The 15,518-nt window shown below is 45.7% G+C and overlaps 1 protein-coding gene across 2 annotated transcripts in view; it reads right to left on the minus strand.

The window, feature by feature from the left end:
* The window catches only part of CENPM (centromere protein M), a 39,668-nt gene that overhangs the window by 17,423 nt on the left and 6,727 nt on the right, over positions 1-15,518 (minus strand). Inside the window, exons 6-7 of one of the 2 annotated variants that reach the window (XM_084810011.1) lie at positions 5,766-5,883; positions 5,102-5,283 (exon numbers count right to left, since the gene is read on the minus strand). The exons of the other annotated variant lie outside the window; for it this stretch is intronic. Coding sequence (XP_084666137.1) covers positions 5,806-5,883 — 78 coding nt within the window. The 3' untranslated portion in view covers positions 5,102-5,283; positions 5,766-5,805. Of the gene's footprint in view, positions 1-5,101; positions 5,284-5,765; positions 5,884-15,518 lie in introns of those variants that run through there. 2 annotated transcript variants of the gene reach the window in all.

Consider the following 15,518-nt stretch of genomic DNA (forward strand, 5'->3'; position numbering starts at 1 on the left):
CTCTTCCTTTGTTGCTTGCCCTTCTTTCCACTTCCTATATGTGTCCTTTTTTGTTTTCAGGTCATCTCGAAGCTTTTTGTGAAGCCACATTGGCTTCTTCTGTTGTCTTCCACCTTTTCTTCTTGTTGGAATTGTTTGTAATTGTGCCTCGAGAATTTCCTTTTTAAAAAAATCCCACCCATCTTGGACTCCTTTTCTCATTAAAGTCACTTGCCATGGGACCTTACTGATCATTGTTCTGAGTTTATTAAAATCAGCTTTCCTAAAATCCAGGGTACAGGTTTGGCTACACTTGGCTTTTGCTTCCTTTAGAACCAAGAACTCAAGTATAACATGGTTGCTTTCCCTCAGAGTTCCTGTAACTGCTACTTTACCCACTAAGTCATCTCTGTTGGTTAGGATCAATTCAAGGATAGCCGATCCTCTAGTTCCTTCCTCTACTTTCTGTAGGAGGAGGTTATCCGCCACACAAGTCAGGAATTTCCTGGAGGGGCCATGTTTTGCAGAATTTGTCTCCCAACAAATATCGGGGAAATTGAATTCCCCCATTACTACTACATCATGCTTCCTTAAAACTTTGGTTATTTGCTTTTCAAAAGTTTCATCCTCGTCTTCTCCTTGATTGGGTAGCCAGTAGTAGACTCCGACCACCATGTCCCTTTTATTCTTTGCTGCATTTATTTTTCCCCAGATGCTCTCGATGGGGCTACCAAGCTCATCCTCTTGTATTTCTCTGCAGAGATATGTATTTTTAACATATAGTGCAACCCCACCTCCCTTTCTGTTCCTCCTGTTCTTTTTGAACAAGTTATATCCTTCAATTGCTGTATTCCAGTCATGACAGTCATCCCACCAAGTCTCAGTTATACCTATCAAGTCATAATTTCCCTCCTGTGTTAAGAGTTCAAGTTCATTCTGTTTGTTTGCCATACCCTGGGCATTAGTATATAGACATCGAAGACCATGTGCTTCATAGTCTGGCTTTCTTCCTACATGTTTCTGAAGACTATTATTGGGCGCTATTAGAGCTGTTCTCTCCACTGAGGTGCATGAGCCTTCGTCCATTGTTACCCCCAACTTTACGTCTCCCTTCCCCGTAGGATTCAGTTTAAAGCCCTCCTGATGAAGTTCTTCATGCTTGGCCAAACACATGCTTCCCTTCCTTTGTGACGTGCAACCCATCCCTTGCCAACAGTCCATCTTCCAGGAAGTATAGCCCATGGTCCCAGAATCCAAAACTCTCTCATCAGGACCACCTTCGTAGCCAGTCATTCACCTGGATTATACTTTCCCTTTCTATCCCTCTTCCATCTACTGGAAGGATGGATGAGAAAACTATCTGGGCCCCAAAGTTCTTCCTTCCCAAAGCTTCAAAGCCTGATGCGATTTCTTCGTAGCTCTGCTTGGCGGTATCATTTGCTCCCACATGGATAAGAAGAAAGGGATACCTGTCAGTGGGCTTTATGAGTGCAGGAAACCCTTTAGTCACATCTCTAATCCATCCTCCCTGGAGACAGCATACCTGGCGAGCCCATGGGTCTTCGCAACATACATGGGTTTCAATCCCACACAGCAAGGAGTCTCCCACTACTACTACTCTTCTCTTCTTGTAGCTGTAGGCCTTGGTTTCATCCCCTCTGCTTGGCTGACCTTCAGCCTCTTGCTCACTCTCATACAGGTTCCCCTGTAATTCTTCCTCTGCAGGCTGTCCTCCAGTCTCATCCTCAAGTACTGGAAACGGTTCCCTAGTTCCACTGCCTCCACTGGTGCCGAGTGTCTTCTAGTTCTTCTGCTCCTAACTGTCACCCTTTTCCAAGGAGTATCCTCTACTTCGTTTTTTCCTCACCTCAGCAATTTCATCTTCTGCCTCAGCTTGCTGTTGCTCTTCTAGCTTCTGTTCTTCACTTTGCTGCTGTAGTTCCATCGTTCTGTCCAAGAACTCTTTGTGTTCTCTTATTCCCTGGAGGGTCGCCACTCCAGTCCTCTTACTTTTTCTTCCAGCAGCATGATCAACTTGCACTTGTTGCAGGTGTAGGCCATGTTGTTCTCTGGCAAGAAAACAAAGATGGCACATACCTTGCAGGTCGCCGCCACTGGAGAGTCTTGTTTTCCTGTTGTTGTGGATACATAGGGTTCTTTAAAATGGGTGTTATTGGCAATTGCCATTTGAGAAAGCAGTAGAGAAATGTGGCACCCAGGCTTTCCTCTTAAGGGCATGGCTTCTTCCACATTAGGAAATTAGTTGGGGGGATGATATTTCAGAGAGAGATTGTGAAAACACTAACATTTGAAGATGCATCAAGGAGACCAGCTTGATGTCATGGGATCAGAAACATCTCCTATGAAACTGACAGCGAGTCTTGTGGCACCTTAAAGACTAGCACATTTATGATGGCATCTGAGGAAGTGGACAGTGTTCACAAAAACTTAGGTCATAATAAAAGTGCAAGTTTTTAAGGTGCCACAAGACTCTCTGTCGTTTTTGCTGCAGCAGACTAACATGGCCACCCCTCTTGGAAACTCTTGTGACAGCAGACCCTGGTCTGCACCTCCCACTCCCCTCTGTAATTACAGGAAAGATGTGCACGCCTATCCACGGCAGCCAGAATCACTGCTGCAAAGCCATAGCGCCTTCCAGCATGTCAGCATGGATTCCTCTTGTGCTGCTCACCACAGTGTTGATTTTGTAATTATTTAGTTAGTTAGTTATGGCATTTGCATTCCACTCTTCAGTCAAAACAGGCTCCCAGAACAGCTTGCAAAAATTCATCATAAGATACTATGGCTTTGGGCTTACAATCTAAAGACTTGACACAAAAGGAAAAGGGATTGGGAGGGAAGAGACGGGGAAGGGGGAGCAAAACTCAGGCACCAGGTTTCATTTCAAAGGGAAGGGTGAAACAAGTTCCCTGCAGCTGTTCCTTTCCCCTTGCTGTGGTGCTTACCCTGGGAGGCAGTCTCCCAGTGGCCCTTGGTTCTCTGGACAATGGATGAGGCAGAGGCGACTCTATATTTGGGGCGAATGGGGCAGTAATCCCCCACCTATCCCCCACCCACTTGTGGCAGAGAGATCCCTCAAAAAACAGGCACATTTGCTCCAACGCACAGCTGACAAGTGCCCCACATGATCTTCTACTATCCTCTACTGGCCCCACCAACTCCAATGGGCACCAGCTGCTACTGGGATGAGGCCACAGTCTGTAGTCCCAGGGAACTGTCAGTTGGAGCTATAAATGCAGGACTGAGGCAGACCACAGGCTGAGAGGGGAAAGGGTTGGTGTGTGGGGGGAAGGCCAGGAGCTGCTGTCAGGATTGCCAACATGTTACAGACTTTGCTCCTGTGCCTTTGGCAGCAACCTGGCATACAGAAATTTAGCAGGTGAAAATGTTCCTAGTGGGGAGGTGAAGTCCAAAGGAAAGTTTCAGCTGCTTGCTTTCTGCATAGCAGACTGCACAGTGACAGTTAAAAAAAATATGATTACACTACTGCAAGGGTCCCCAGACTTTTTTGATCAGTGGGCACATTCAGAATTCTGAAAGAGTGTTGTGGGTGCACTCACAATATGACTGCCATGGGGATTTGCCCGTTCATAAAATGGCTGCCTGGTGGGCAAGGCTGGTCAAAAAATACTCATTTCCCAGAAGGGAAACTGGTGAGGCTAAAATAAGAGCAACTTGCTCAAGAATCTAAGCGCAAGACAGAGGTGGGGGCTGGGCTCCAAAAAACAAAAGCAGTTTTAGGAGCCCAAATACAGATGGCGCTGGAGGGCAGCACTTCACCTTGCCGCAGGCCAGCCTCCCAGTTTAAAAATATTTTTAAATTTAAAAAAATGTAAGAGATAAAATAAAAACCAGGAATTGTAGGGAGACTGATGGGTCTAAGAGAGGGGAGCAAACTGGGCCAATCGGCACCATGTTGGAGACTGCTGTGTGTACAGTCGCGGCTGCCTAAGATGGTACTCCACACGAGCCAGCAAAAGCAGCCTTGAAGGAGAATATATTCCATCTTCCCTTACACTTTGTTCAGGGCGAACTTCGTGAGTTGGCAGTTAAAATGAACAAGAAAATCTTTAAACACATGACACAAAATCTCCTTAACCAATGTATTATGACAGACACCTTTATGGGCTAGAACACACATTGTAGGAAATTCTTTGCAATGGGAGGCTGCTAGCCCAGATCACAGCTTCCTACAAGTCCCTCTATAGTTCAAGTGAAGGCAGTTAACGTATGCATGATAATTTTGTAAACTACATTTAGGGTGCAATCCTATGGCCGCTAGACAGGATCTAGATGGCAACAGGATTTTTCTGTTTCTGGGAACCGACTCCCCTCCCCCTCGTAAGAGCAGCCCAGAGCAGCCAGAAAGGGGGCATTCCTGGGGGCAGGGAGGGGACTGCAGACCCTTTCTATGCGCCATCTGCCACCCCCCCCCCATTCTGACATGTTCTGCCTAGCTGCAAATGCAGGGTGACCAGAGTGCAGAGAAGAAGATCCCCTCCGCGCTCTGCCCACCCTGTATTGGATAATCAGCCGCCTCTGAGTTTGGAGGCTGATGACTATTCCCATAGGATTGCGCCCTCCAGGCACAATCCTATGCATGCATGCAGCTGGGAGTTGTAGGCCTTTTTTCCTGTCTAAACATGCATAGTATTGCACCCTTAGAAAGAGGGCAGAATAGCAATAAGTCTAATTCTTAGTAGAACTGTGCACAAAAGACCTCTCTAAATTCTCCACCCTATTTGTGGGCAGAGAAATTGGGGGGGACAACTGGATTTCTCCAGTAGGAAGAGAAATTCTCTGACAATTCCTCACATATAGGGCTCACCACTGGCAAGGGTTGTAACACAGCTTCGTGCATTTTCCTAAGGGTGGTTTTTTTTCTGTACTGCACTGGCAAGTGGCAACAGCAGCAACGGTGTTGGCAGCCTGGCCCCCATTTTACATTGCCCACAATATCCCATACCTAGCTAGCATCATTCTGGAGCTTGGGGAGGAGGAAGCGAAATCACCCCAAAATGAAATAAAGACAGCTTCACCTATTGGGCGGTATAGAAATGAAATAAATAAATAAAATGGGGAAGAAATTTGGGGAATTTCTGCAAAGTGGCCTTTTATTGCTGGGGAAGTAAGAACAGAAAAATCTCAGGACTTTCCTGAGAAAAGATGTCTTCTGATAAATTTTGGCTCAGCTGTAGTTGTCATTCTTTAGGGTTCAGCACCTTCCCCAGGGTTCTCCAAAAGTTAAACGTTCTGAGGGTGAATTGTGGATTAATCTTGTCTCTAATGGAGGTACAGGAGATGATTGTACAATGAAATGTGGGATACTCATGCACACTCCTTGGCCACCTCATGTGCACAGTAAGCACAAGAACCCTGAACCCAACCCATGATAATTTCTCCAAGATTTCTTCTCTTTTCAATTTCTTTTCAAAAGCAATTTCTTTTCTATCAAATTGAATGAGAATGGTCAAAAATAATGTGGGAGAAATTTTCGGCACAGCACTAATTATTAGTCTTTAAACCAGGGGTGTCGAACTTTAGGGCTGGGGCCCCAATCCATCCCTCCTGGAGTTCTCCAGATGGCCACGCCCCCTTTCCCTGACACCCCCCCCCCCAATTGGTAGTTTCCCAGCCCTTGTGCAGTTGTGGGCTGTTTCCCCCCATTCTAAATGGTTGAAATGCCTTTAGGCTTTGTTACTGGCAGCAAGAGCTTTAATGCCAGCAGTTGTGGCCCTGTCCCATTTGCGGCCAGCCCCACTCACCACTGGAATGCGGCCTCCAAGAGCTTCTCCAAAATGGAATTCAGCCACTGGTTCCCCACCTCTGCTTTAAGTCTAAGATACAAAAATCCCTTTTGTATCTTAAAAGTGGCTGTGTGGGCTAAAGCCAAAAGAAAGGAAAAACACATTGTGGTAGACGTTTTCCGGTGTTAAGTAGCTGCTTTTGTGCTCTTGCCATGGGAACGAAGACAGGGGTTGGATAATGCTGGTTCCCAGATCTCTGGGGAGGTAGGTCCCTTGGCACTTTTCAAAGGGCGGCTGATTAATTGCACATTTTGCCTGATGACTCTCTGAGGCAGGCCAGGAACTAATGCCGATTGCTTCAATCAGATAACAGGGCAATTCAAGGCCTGCCGTCACTGCTCTCTCTCGCTTCCCTTTTCAGAATCAGTCTGAGGTTTCCACTGCTCTTTTGTGACAACAAGCATGCCGTTCTGAACTTTGGCAGTCGCAGTTTAATCAGCTAGCCACGCCATTTGAAGCTTAATTGGTATCAAACCAGAATTTGCTTGTTGGTTATATCTGCATGGCAATTTCTCCCTAGTACCATTTAAACTTTGACATCACGTGCAATATAGAAGCGCAGCTGGGTTGTTTCCTCCTCATCCAGTGGAGGCTGGTGGCTCCAATTTCAGTGGGGCTAGCTATCCATGCTGGGTTTCAGTCAGAACCAGCCAGAGCTCTAAAGAAGCTATCCAAACTGCTGAACCCCATTCCCCACTGAAATTGGAGCCCCCAGCCTCTACTGTCCTCATCTGTTCCAAAGGGCAAGGCAACCCCTTGGAACTGTGCAAACTGTTTGGAGATGATAGCTAGTTCATGTGCTTAAAGCTTCCCATATTTCAAAGCTTTCAGTTCTTGTGAATGGTAAACATAACCCCTTTTCATGTACATACCATACTGCGATACCCTTGCAAAGTGAAGATACTTTGCATAGTATCTGCCCCAATCCAAGGATACATCACTCTTGGTTGGGGACAGCCCCCAATCTAGGGCCAGCTGGAGACATTTTGCTGCCTGAGGCAAAGGAAACAATGGCACCCCCTACACACACACACACACACACACACACACTCCATTCCAGATACGAGCTTTTCTACAAAAGGCTGTTAATTGGCTTTAATCTGCTGTATCTACTTCCAGTTTCATTGCAGAATTGAGATCCAAGCATTACACAAGGAGCGTTTCCTTTCCTGCTTTTCCACTACGTAACCTCTAGATGGCACTGTGGTATAGTGGAATAATGCAAATATGCAAGAGGAAATTGCACTTTCTTTTGCTTTTACAATTAAATTAAATTAAATGCTGTATACAATTAAATGCTGTATTTTCCCTGCTCTAAAAAACCTTGCTGAAAGTGCTGGTTAGACACAGAAATGAAACAGGAGGGTCATGAGGTCGTCTGAAGAAACCATACACAACTGTAAGTAGAAAATGACAAACACAGGATAAATGTCTCATATAAAGCCCTCCAACAACTAGACTGGCAGTTGAACTTTACTTCAGCATTGGGCATGGGGCAGCCTCTTCCTCCACACCTGAGGGCAGCAGGTGAGCTTAGGGGCACAGGCCAGGCAGTGAGGTATATACAGCTCCAAGAGACAGAGGGGCTTAAGTGGAATGGTTGCTGCTGCTGTCCCCTGGGACCTGCCTAATGGTAGGGCTGGTTCTATCCCAGCCCCTTGAGTCGCACCGGAAACAACTGGGAAATCAGGATATTGTTTTTTACAGACTCTACTCAAAGGCAGTCCTACCATGAGGTAAGGTGAGCTGGCTGCCAGAAGTAGCTATTAAAGGTACCAGAGAGGGAGACAGACAGACTTGACCCATGGGGCACAATCCACCAGGCCATGGTCCTGCTCATTTCAATGAGACTTGCACAGGAGAATTTCCTGGTGGATTGCATCCCATATTCATTTGTGGAAAGAAGTGGCATTTGGATTTTCTGTTTCACAGCTCTGACCCTGCTCACAATGGCCTCGAACAGCAGCCTGACACTGCTGACTGGCAACTGTGAATAGCCCCGTATGGAGAGACGCCTCACACTTGGAGAAACATTGAAGAAGGGACTGCAGTGATTTTTTTATTATTATTAATTATTATTATATAGTCATTTCCTTACAGTAAAACTTCCAGGATCCAAGCCTTGGTTTGCATTGTTAATGTATCCCCACAACTAAGCATGCTCCTATGTAAATGTATAACCCTGGGTGAATCCCTGATTATCTGAACTTTTAAGATGTCCTACCCCTTCCCTCCCCAGCCCCATGTTAATTGGATACAGATGATGCTAGCAGTGCTGGCTGGAGGCTCATCCCTTTCCTGTTTCAAAGCTTGCTCATACTCCAACCCTACAGCAGATTAGGAAGCAAGAAGGGTGCTCCCCTCCCTGGGGCATCCCCTGGCCATTTCATGACTCAAAGAGCAGTCGGGTATGAGGGAAGAGGGAGAGAGAGGGAGGGATCTCACAAAACACTTATTTTACATAAGCGATAGTTGGCAGGTGCAGTTGTGGTCTCACAGCTCTTTGGGACTGCAAGAGGAAAAGGCAGCAACAGTACACAAAGAAAACAAAGGTTTCCGGCCCGTTGGCTAAATCCAGCCTGCCTGGGGTCCCAATATGGCTGTTCAGGGTTTCCCAGATGGCCTTGTCCCCTTCCCTTGGATCCACCCCCTTTCCCCTAAACTCCAATCATTTGATGGTTCCCCAGCGTTTGCATGTCCCCCCCGCAATCTAAAAGCTTGGAAGCCTCTCCAAAGGCTCAGTTACTGTCAGTAAGAGCTTATCTAAAATATGCTGGTATTTCAGGGGTGTGTGTGTTGGCGCTGCCTCTCTTGGCTTTGCCCCCTCTCACCACTGGAATGCAGCCCCCGAGAGCTTCTCTGAAATGGAATTGGCCCATGGGCTGAAAATGAACTTGAGCACACTCCGGGAGAAAGCGGAGGACAGGAAGGCCTGGTGTGCTATGGTCCATGGGGTCACGAAGAGTCGGACACGACTTACCGACTGAACAACAACAACAACAACGGGCTGAAAGAGGTTCAACACCCCTATTCTGTCTCCTTCTGAAAAAAGCTTTCTTTGCATTGATAATTTATACAACTACCTTTTAATTCACAGTTTGGTCCCACCAGTAGTATTCAACCATCTCTTTCAACCTAATCTGTAAGATGAGACCTGCTTTTCTTTAAAAGATGAAGATTTTTCTTTCTCACCTTAAAAAATGGCATTGGTGATATTATCACCTTAGATCAGGGACTGACCCACAAGCTGAAGGCCAATGAATTGGTCATACACACTGTCCACTGATATCTGGGGTTGATTTGGAGGAACTGTCATGAGTCGATAACTTTCCCCAGACCTCATCCTGCCACTCATCCAGCAGAGAATCCTAGAAAGAAAAATCCTGCCACATATCTCAGCTCATTATCTCACGGTCACTTGCATCAACTTCTGCTTGCCTTTCATTCTCGATCCCACTCACTTCTGCATGTAGATAATCACCACGTGCCATTGTTTCCACACATCACTTGTTCAAATATGAAACAGGCAAATCAAGAAATCCTAATTAATCAGGACCATTGTCATAGCCACCATCTACTCCTCTCCCCATCCCCATCCCATTAACCTCTTGAATGTATTAACACAACTGAGGCTCTAAACAAATGCCCATGTCTGAACCCAAATAATTGGTAAATGTCACAGTACAGTAATACAGGCACCCATTTCTGCTTTCAGTCTTACATCTAAAAAGCAACTGTATCCGTTTATTACATTTGTATGTGCCCTTCATCCAAGAAGATCAGGGTGGCATGCACAGTTCCCCCATGCTTCCCATGTTATTCTCATAACAACTCTTTGAGATAAGTGAGGCAGAGAAAGAGTGACTCATCCAAGGTCACCTAGTGAGTTTCATGACTTACTGGGTTTTTGAACCTGAGCCTCCGTGGTTCAGGTCCATCACTCTAACCACTATGCCACATGTTCAAAAGCTGGCTTTTTCTGTGCAGATACAATATTAAAAAAAAAGGGAAGGAACAAAGCCTGAACTATTTGCACTAATAGGGTACCTTACCATTGGCATGCATCTAACCCAGGGGTGGGGAACCTGTAACCCTCCAGATGTTATTGGGCTATAACTTCCATCATCCCTGGCCATGCTGGCTGGTGCTAATGGGAATTGGAGTCAAACAACATCTGGAGGGCAACAGGTTCCCTACCCGATCTAAACATTCTAAAATTCCATTTACACATATCTTCCAACACAGGCTTCCACCAAAAAAGCTCTCAGTAACAGCCACTACCCAGGACATGTAGATGTGCACATATTATGTGTCGTGACGTGAGCACTACATCATGCACACGGAGAAAAAATAATTGTAGTTTGTTATGTGATCTTCATGCTTTGGTGTTCAGCTCCCCCCGCCCCCAATTAAGAAGGTTCACAACTAGGGTGTGCAAAATCTCGAGTCCCCCTTGTAATATCAGTGGCACTGCGCGCAGTAACATGAACCAAACAGTAGATGCATGAGTGCACTTGTGTACCTGCTTGTTGCCAGGTATGCAGCAGCTCCTGACTACACACAGTACAAGCAGGCTGGGAAGAAAGGGCCGTCCATTCACACTGTGGTTGTGTGAACTGGTCTGTAGTTTGTTTGGGATCTCTTTTGGAAAGAAACAAAACCTGCCCAGCATTGAGATGCAGGTTTTTGGCACTGATCTGGTTTTGAATGTTTTTAGTTAAAAAGCAGCCATTTCTTCACCCATCCTGTCAGGGACACTTTCAGCAGACAATACAAATAGACGAGCATGTCGTTTTTGTTTTTTGTAAAGCCTCAAAGATGCATGCTAACTCTCTAAATAAGGGCACATTGTTTTTGTTTCCTATCAAAGCTCTCCTTTTCACTACCATGAAAGCACTATTTCCTGAATAAAGCAGGGATTTGTTTTCCTTCTCCATTCATCTTTTTAAGTGTAGGGTGCAACACTATGCATGTTTAGACAGGAAAAGTCCTACAACTCCCAGCATGGCCCAGCCAGCTATGCTGGCTGGTGCATCTTGGGAGTTGTAGCACTTTTTTCTGTCTAAACATGCATAGGACTGTGCCCTAAATGTACAATCCATCCCTCCACAGGCACAGCTGCAAAGCCTTTGTCTTCTCACCTGGCTGTTGGGTGCTCATACCAGTCATTAGTCACAACAGGAGACACACAAGTGCCTCCTCCCTACTTATTCAACTGTCCCTCTTCTCCTGAATCTTATTCCCCAGTCTGAAAGTTACTGGTGTTTGGGGCATGAGTAAATTGCAGGCTGGGGCCTTGAGAAGGAGATGGACTGTTAGATGGATATACAGAAGACACACATAGGTCTTCCATTATAAATAATCACCAAAGTGCTGCACACATGGGATCTGAGGGCCAGATGGGGAGGGAAGAAGGATCTACTGAACCCTATGCCAAGCCCTTACCATGTACACAGCTGTAGCTGCAGGCAGTGCTCAGATTACAGGGGGCAGCCCCCTTAGGTATTGTTTTTTGAAGAGGGGAGCGGGGGTTTGGCTATACTTCGGTGGAATCAGTGGTGAGGCAAGTGCATTTCATTAAGGGCCTCCTAGCTTCCTCTCCATAAATCGAGAACCGCCTGCACGTGTGTCCTTAATTTTTATTGCACTTTGGGAGTTGTATCCAGCATAGGGCGTACTAATTATACATGCTCCTAGCATCATGCAATGCCCTTGCTTCTGTGTGATAAATGAACAGAATTCCCTGTTCAGGGTAACACCTTACTCTTTTGCCCATGCATGCACACACATACACAGGCAAGTTCATTCTTCCTTTAGTGTAATGCTTTCCTAGTGTAGTCACTGATAATTTTGTTCCTGTTCCCATTTGAAATTCAGCATGCAAAACCTAAAAGAACAGAACTGCTTGGAACAAGCTTTTATTGTCCAGCAAGTTCAACACAGAGAGCATTGCCTGCATCTAGCATTTTTCATCTTCAAAGCACAGCATGGACATTGGCTAATTAATCTTCCCTGCACTCTTGGGAAGGAGGTGACTAAGTACCCTGTGTTCTTATGTTGAGCAGCATAAAAATCAAAGGAATTAAGAGATGGGGAAAGACACCATCTAGCAGAGTAGGTCATGTTTGTTCCTCATGTGCAATCACCTCTGGCTAATGTGCAAAATTATTCTCTACATATTGTTCTCCAGGGCTCTTGTTGAGTCAAGTTTTAAACAGCTTTAGTAACACGATTTCCACTCTGCTCCCCTAGGATGCTCTTCCCCAGCCAGCTGTATATCTCTGGGAGAAATGCTGGCTGCTGCTAAGCTCAGCATTTGCCCATTTTATAGGTTTTTTTCCTGGCTGGTTTTGGTTGTCCCAACTTTTTCAGCCTCAGAAGTCAGATTTGCCCCTGTCAAGCTGCATGGAGCTGCTCTGCCTTTCCCTGCAGTGATGTCATTGGCCACTCTTAGCAACTTGAGAGGCTAAGAACTTCAGCCTTAGGCTGAAGAACTTTTCAATTTCTCTTCCTCCTGATGGAAGGGGCATCCTTTCCATCAGAAAACTGATGGTCCCATTTATAGATGAGGCAGAATTTTGGATGTGAATAAATAAAGTTACAATTTATACCATCTCAATGCTCCCATCAGTTGGATGGAATTATCCTCTCTTGCCATTTTACAGGAATTGGATGGAATCTGCCTTCTGGAAAAACTCAGCATAGAAACAGCAAAGGACAACCTATCTCCTAGCATGGATGGTAGATTAACCCAGTTAGTTGCCTGGCATTTGCCCTACTCAAGACAGATATGAAATAAAAGCAAATGGGGAAGCTGGAGCTTTAAAGAGGGGTGTGGTTAGGCACTCAAAAGATTTGGGGCCAGGCCCATAGAACACAAATATGCATAAAGTTGCTTATACCAACCATTAGTTCTGAGACTCAACATAGCTTTATATCTATGTATGCACATATAGAAAAAAGTACTATGATTTATTTAAATTTCACAGAAGGCAAAGCCAGCCAATAAATTTCCCATTCAAATCACCCCAAGTCAAAGCTTCCTTTGGCACCAGTTAATGTTTTCCTCCCTAGGTTGCCACATAGGGCTGGGGTTTTTTGGTGGATGGGTGGGTCACAATGCACAGGGAGAGGAATGTTAACCTTTTCCTCCCAAACTGCAAGCCCCTCCTGGAAATTCTGGAGGGCATAGCAATGAAGCTTAGAAAAAACCTCCCAATGGCACCAATGGAACTTTTCTTCCTAGGCTTCATTGCCATATGGGGGTTGATCTTCTCTGTGGGATTGGAACATATGGGGAGGAGAGAATTAACCTTTCTCTCCTCAGCTCTGATCTCCCCCCCCCCACAACCCCCCTCACTCATGACAATGACGCCTAGAAAAACCTTCCAGTGCAACCAATGAACACCTACTGCTCTTGGAAATAGATTTGGGTCAGGGCCAGACCTAGCAATGCCCCTGGCTTTAGGCATTTATTTTTGGGAGAAATGGTGCAGACAGAATGGCTGTTTAATGCTGTTTTAAGAGGCTTCCATTATGGAATTCTGTTTCATGGATCAGACACCCCTCTGGTACAATGGTATTAGCAGTATTAGGAAGTTTATCCTGAAGCCTCTGAATTAATAGAATATGTGTATTTAATAAAGGTCTTACCACCATCTTGTGGTTACAAGGAGAACTGCAAGGCATCACATAGGCAAGAAAAGCAGAAGCTACAATATTCCAAATGAAGATTAACACTTTATGCATTTGATTAAGCAGGCTCTAGATTAGAAAAGCCTGTGCTGCAGTATATGTTAATGGTTAATGTGCCACAAGAATTTGTTTTTGTAGAGGTGATACTTTCTGCTCCACCCTGGTTTCTAAAGCATGAACATGGTGGTGGTGGTGGTGGTAGGACATACAGCTGCCTCCTTGTTATAGGCTACTCAAATTGGCCATGATAGAGTTAGAGAACAGGACTACAGAGGTGATTAATGCCTCTCTGAAAGGTGTGGTTCCCTATTGATTCTCCTAGACATCTCAGTGGCTTTTAGTACCATCTTCCATGGTATTCTTCTGCACCACCTAGAACAGGGGTGGGCAACCTGCAGAGGGCCCTCAAGGGGCCTTCCCACACCTCTCCTGCTGTACCTTTTCCCCTTTTGAGGGCCTAAAACAGGCTTTGTACTGCTGTAGCTCACTGAACCTTGTGGCTTCCCTCTGAAAAATAACATTGAGAGGGAAGCCAGAGGATGGAGGGGTACAGCACCTGCTGCCTTGCTGTGTTCCATAGCTTCACTCAAGGACAGGAGGTAGCTGCTCTAGCCCACCAAATTCTGTGGCTTCCTTCTCAATAATGTTACTTATGAGAAACCAGTTTGGTGGGCTAGAACAGCCACTTTCTTCTACTAACAGTGAAAGCCTTATTTGCCTAGCGACGGGAGCTTTAAGAGCCTGACCTTTCTGTTGACAGGAGGTAAAGGGTGGGAGTCGTGCATGTGAAAGAGTGAGGGGGGGTGTATTTGTGGGGAGACCTGCAGCCTCACCCACCACTGGCTCTGGTCACACCCACTCTCAACATGTGGCCCTTGACCTGCCACAATGGTCCCCCAGGGGTAAAAAGGTTGCCCACCCCTGACCTAGACCACCTTCTGGGTTGGTTTAGGAGGCCTTGTTATGGTGGCTCTGGTCCCAGATGGTCAATTCCAGAAGTGGTGCTGTGGGACTTCTGTTCCAGCTCATGCCTCAGGCTTCCATTATGACCCCCATGCTTTTAAACATCAACAAAAACTACTAGAAGTCATAATCCAGAGGTCTGGACTGCAGTTTCACCAATATGTGGCTGGGACATCTTGTTCCCTTCTGCTCATTCCAGAGAGGGTGTGGAACATTTGAACCAATGAGACTGGAGGCAGATTTGGGATGGATAAGGGCAAACAAGCTAAGGCTTAATCCAGAAAACACAGAGATGCTGTTGGGAAACCAGCGGTTCTGGATGGAAGCTTACAACTTGTCTCAGGCTGGGTTGCACCCCAAAGGACCAATTTTGCAGCTGGGGGATCCTCTTGGCCTTGGCCTTATCTGTGAAAGCACAAGTGGGGGCAACAGCTAGGAATGCCTTTCAGTAGCTCTGGCTAATATACCAGCTACAACCTGACCTCTTAACCATACAATGACATCCAGATTAGACTACTGAAATGCATTCTATGTGGGGCTCCCTTTGAAGACAGCTTGGAAACAACTGGGGCAGAATGCACCCTCCTGGAAGGTGGTAGGGTACGGTGGGCAGTACATGCGATACCAATGTTATACCAGTTGCACTGGCTAGTGGTGCATTTCCAGGCCCAATTAAGTGTTGGTTTTGATCTTTGAAGCCCTAAATGGCTTGGGATAGTTATTTGAAGGACCACCTGTATCAACCTGGTCACATCTTCAGAGGTTCTGCTTGTGTGCTCACCGGTGAGATCAGTTAAGTTGGTGGGCATGAGGGGGCCTTCTCAGCAGCAGCCCTGCACTTCTGGAACTGTAATCCAATTGAGATTCTTATGACCTCATCACTACAAGACTTCAAAATAGGTACTAAAGACCTATTTCTTCAGACATTTCTTCTTGCAAGTGTATTATTCTATTACTTGATCTGGTGCTGAATTGTTTTAATGATAGTATGTTGAACTGAATGTTGTTATTTATTACTACTGATTCCCACTGCTGTCTTATGTTTTTATAGTA

The sequence above is a fragment of the Heloderma suspectum genome, chromosome 7, assembly GCF_057233095.1.
Source record: "Heloderma suspectum isolate Gila_16-S chromosome 7, 16-S_ref, whole genome shotgun sequence".
NCBI classification, from domain to species: domain Eukaryota; kingdom Metazoa; phylum Chordata; class Lepidosauria; order Squamata; family Helodermatidae; genus Heloderma; species Heloderma suspectum.